This window comes from Limulus polyphemus, unplaced genomic scaffold (assembly GCF_000517525.1).
Source record: "Limulus polyphemus unplaced genomic scaffold, Limulus_polyphemus-2.1.2 Scaffold812, whole genome shotgun sequence".
NCBI lineage: Eukaryota > Metazoa > Arthropoda > Merostomata > Xiphosura > Limulidae > Limulus > Limulus polyphemus.
This window is the reverse complement of record NW_013666422.1, coordinates 14,119-18,044: the sequence shown is the minus strand read 5'-3', so window position 1 is coordinate 18,044 and position 3,926 is coordinate 14,119. Positions and strand designations below refer to the sequence as shown.

Genomic DNA, 3,926 nt, shown 5'->3' with positions numbered 1-3,926 from the left:
ACATAGCAAGTTTATCTACAATCTATGATATTTCCATATAAATAATTATATTTTAGCTCATTTGTAGCACAGTGCAGTTCACTTTTTTGAAACCAATTTCAATAAGTTATCCAGTTCAAAAGTCCGTATTTGTCTTCAATTTGACCTAGTTTACTTGAAACTTTTGTGATGTATTTAAGAACAAAAAATAAATATCTTAAACATAACATGTTTGATCTCTTCTTATCACGTGACATCTGAACTCTCAGTCATCTATGCTTACCCTCACAAAAACAAAAAAAACCTGTCATTTTACTATGATTTCCATCTGATACCAAGTTGGACCATATTATATCAAGATAACAGCCTAGACTTAGTATAGCATATACTCTAGAAGGTATTTTAGTCACTTGTGGGCCGGATGAACTGACCTTGCGGGCCGTAGTTTGGTGACCCCTGCTCTAGTCTATCAGCTCAAAATTAGGTATGGCTGTGGCAGATGTTGAGTCAAACTTCGTAACAAAGTAGTTTTAATCTAAAATTATTCCATTCGTGTAAAATAATAGAAACAAAATAGTAATATATTGTCCACCCTCCAGATACTCGCCAGTTTTCACATGCGAGTGTTTTTATTTATTAATTTTGTACATTAGCAAGGCAGTATACTAGTAGAACCAATGTTATGCTTATTTAAAAGATTACTATAACCTTTTTGGTATTGGTAACACATCACGTCTCTTTCTTTCTTAGTTTAGAACGTTTTTACATTCTCAAAAACTGTTCAGGTGTCATACATATTAACATATAACATTTTTACCTACTTTAACCTTACTGATGAGACAGTTAGAATTGTTGTAGTGCACAACCATAAGTATTTCTAAGTCTACCATGGTAGGTGTCGCAGGAGAATTCCTATGAGCTTATACTAACTACTTTTCTGCCCAGATTGGTCCTGTGAAGGTATAGAAACATAGAATACTCTCTTCCCCATTTTTATTAATGCTTTGTGAACACACCTACTTATTGAGTTCGTCATGTGTTACTTCCTTCTCTCGTGTTAGTAAGAAAATAACATGTTTTGTTTTTACTTTATCATCATGTCACTTTATTTAATTAGGGTTAAAATTCAGAGGTGTAATTCTGAATTACATTTATCGCCAAACCTTTAGTTAGAGCAGCTACTAAAGTTAACAGTAGGAAACCCGTGTTATTGAGTATATCACATCTACATTGTGAAAAAGTCGCTGGTTTAGCAAACATAATGGTAGTTGTTAAAGTAACTTCCAAAGTTTGTTTTTGATAATAACCTTACTTTCTTACATATGTTTTTTAAATATAAATTGTTGTTGTTGTTGTACTACGCAAAGCTACAGAAGGAGCTAACTGTGCTCTGCCCACCATAGGTATCAAAACCCCAATTTTTAGCATTATAAGCCCTCATACTTACCTCTGAGCCACTGGCGAGGGCTTCAGATATATAGAAGAAAGTATATTTCAAAATTCAAAGTAATCAAAACTGTAACAGAATTCGTGCCTAGTAATGAAATAATATTGTATAATATATCGTATCTTATAGTCAAATACACCAAGTAGTCATACCAATAATAATATTAAGCCAAAGTAAAAGAAACAAGTAATCTTCTATTTATGATAAATTTTTCAGGAATGCGCCCACGCGTGGACTTCCATGAAAGGCCGAGTTGTGTTCTGGTTTGGTTTAAACCCCAGTACAGGAGAGGGGCTTGTAACTTTCAAACTATATGGCCAGCAGTGCGATCGGTGTAAAGTTGGACTTTATGAGCCGGCTATGTGGTACCCTGAGGAGGTGGTCAAGGTAAGCGAACATCAGTACGAACAGTGAGAACTGTAACGTTGTGAGTTTCAGGATTAGATGTAGTTTACTGCATTATACACAAACCAGAGTATAACTGCGAATGTAAAAAGTTCAGGATTAAATGTAGTTTGTTGTATGTATTATAATTAATACTGTTGTATATTCAGATAAATATTATTTTTCAGAAGAGCAAATCAGGTAGGTGCACTATATAACAAAATACTGGACGAGATATATAGCAAAATAATTCACATTTTCCCTAAACTGACTGAGCTAGTGCAAAGAAATAAATAGAATAGACATGATGTGTAATACATAATGAAACAATCTTTGTTACACAACATGACAGTGTATAATCCACATTTTTGGACGACAGATAGTGGCATTTATAAAAGGGGTGGATTGATCAGATTGGTTATACTCCCTCAAGACTTATTTTGGGCTTTACTGGAAAGGTGGGTTTGTCAGACTAGTTATATTTCTTTAAGACTTATTTTGGCCTTTACTGGAGAGGTGAGTTAATCAGAATGGTAATACTTCTTTAAGACTTATTTTGACCTTTACTGGAGAGGTGAGTTAATCAGAATGGTAATACTTCTTTAAGACTTATTTTGGCCTTTACAGGAGAGGTGAGTTAATCAGAATGGTAATACTTCTTTAAGACTTATTTTGACCTTTACTGGAGAGGTGAGTTAATCAGAATGGTAATACTTCTTTAAGACTTATTTTGACCTTTACTGGAGAGGTGAGTTAATCAGAATGGTAATACTTCTTTAAGACTTATTTTGACCTTTACTGGAGAGGTGAGTTAATCAGAATGGTAATACTTCTTTAAGACTTATTTTGGCCTTTACAGGAGAGGTGAGTTAATCAGAATGGTAATACTTCTTTAAGACTTATTTTGACTTTTACTGGAGAGGTGGGTTGACCAGACTAGTTATACTCCCTTAAGACTTATTTCCAAGTTGACTGACTCACCTAAGATGATGTTCCAGACTAACTAAATCTCACGTTACTAAAGTGAATCGACAACGCCAGATTACCCAATGCGACTAGCACTAACACGTCACTGGTCATTCTCATTCAAACATAAGGGAGGTCGCAAACTCAATAACATCTCACGAGTTGGTCAGCTCAGAAGACTTGGGTTACTCCTAAATCCATATACTAAGTTAACAATGCAGGATGATTATTATGATAAATAATGAAAAATAAAAGTAGAAATAATAGATATTCTAATCAACATTGTGTATGTGTCTGCACTGTGGTAAAAGTTTGACTTCTTTCGGACGATGTTCAAGAAAGATCTACCACATCGTGGTAAAGGTTACAGTTGTCTCGAACAACAAAACAGATCTAGGTTAGTTCTAAATATATAAACTAAGCTAACAATGTGAAATAATGTTTATGATGAAAATAACAAGCTTAAAATTATGCTATGTAGAATATGCATTATAGTAAAATAATAAATATTAAAATATAATGAGAAATAATAAAAAGTCTACATACTAACCACCACTGTGTTCGCCCCCCAGTGGCACAGCGGCATGTCTGCGGACTTACAACGGTAGAAACTGGGTTTCGATACCCGTGGTGGGCAGAGCACAGATAGCCCATTGTGTAGCTTTGTGCTTAATTCCAAACAAACAAACCACTGTGTCCGCAATGTAGTAAACTCATAACTGGTTGTTTAGATCGATGTCCAAGTAAGAACTACCACAGCGCGGTAAAAATGATACATGGCTCGGACAGCTTGGTAGATTTAGATTAGTCCTAAGTCCATAAATCAAGCTAACAGTGTGAAGTAATCTTTATAATAATAATAAATAAAAATAATTAGTTATAATGAAAATAACCTTAAGAAAGTATTAGGTCGTCAAGAAATTAATGTCGCGTTTTGGAACACTTTCATTAACCACCCCTAAAAAAATCGTAAATCACATATAATAGTTAAACGAACTGTCTAAACGTCACGTTAGTGTAGCCTACATAATGTGTAAAGTTTAATATACTCTAATCCATTATAGTTATGAGATACACATTCGGCATGTAATGCTGTTTAAATACAAAAAGGGAAACAACGCCTCTGTAGCCACAAAGAATATCTAAGAGG

The 3,926-nt window shown here is 34.2% G+C and overlaps 1 protein-coding gene across 1 annotated transcript in view; it reads left to right on the top strand.

The window, feature by feature from the left end:
- Window positions 1–3,926, top strand: part of LOC106460664 (receptor-transporting protein 4-like) — a 46,280-nt gene that overhangs the window by 40,255 nt on the left and 2,099 nt on the right. The window contains exon 4 of the mRNA XM_013920390.2: window positions 1,643–1,813. Coding sequence (XP_013775844.2) covers window positions 1,643–1,813 — 171 coding nt within the window. The remainder of the gene's footprint in view (window positions 1–1,642; window positions 1,814–3,926) is intronic.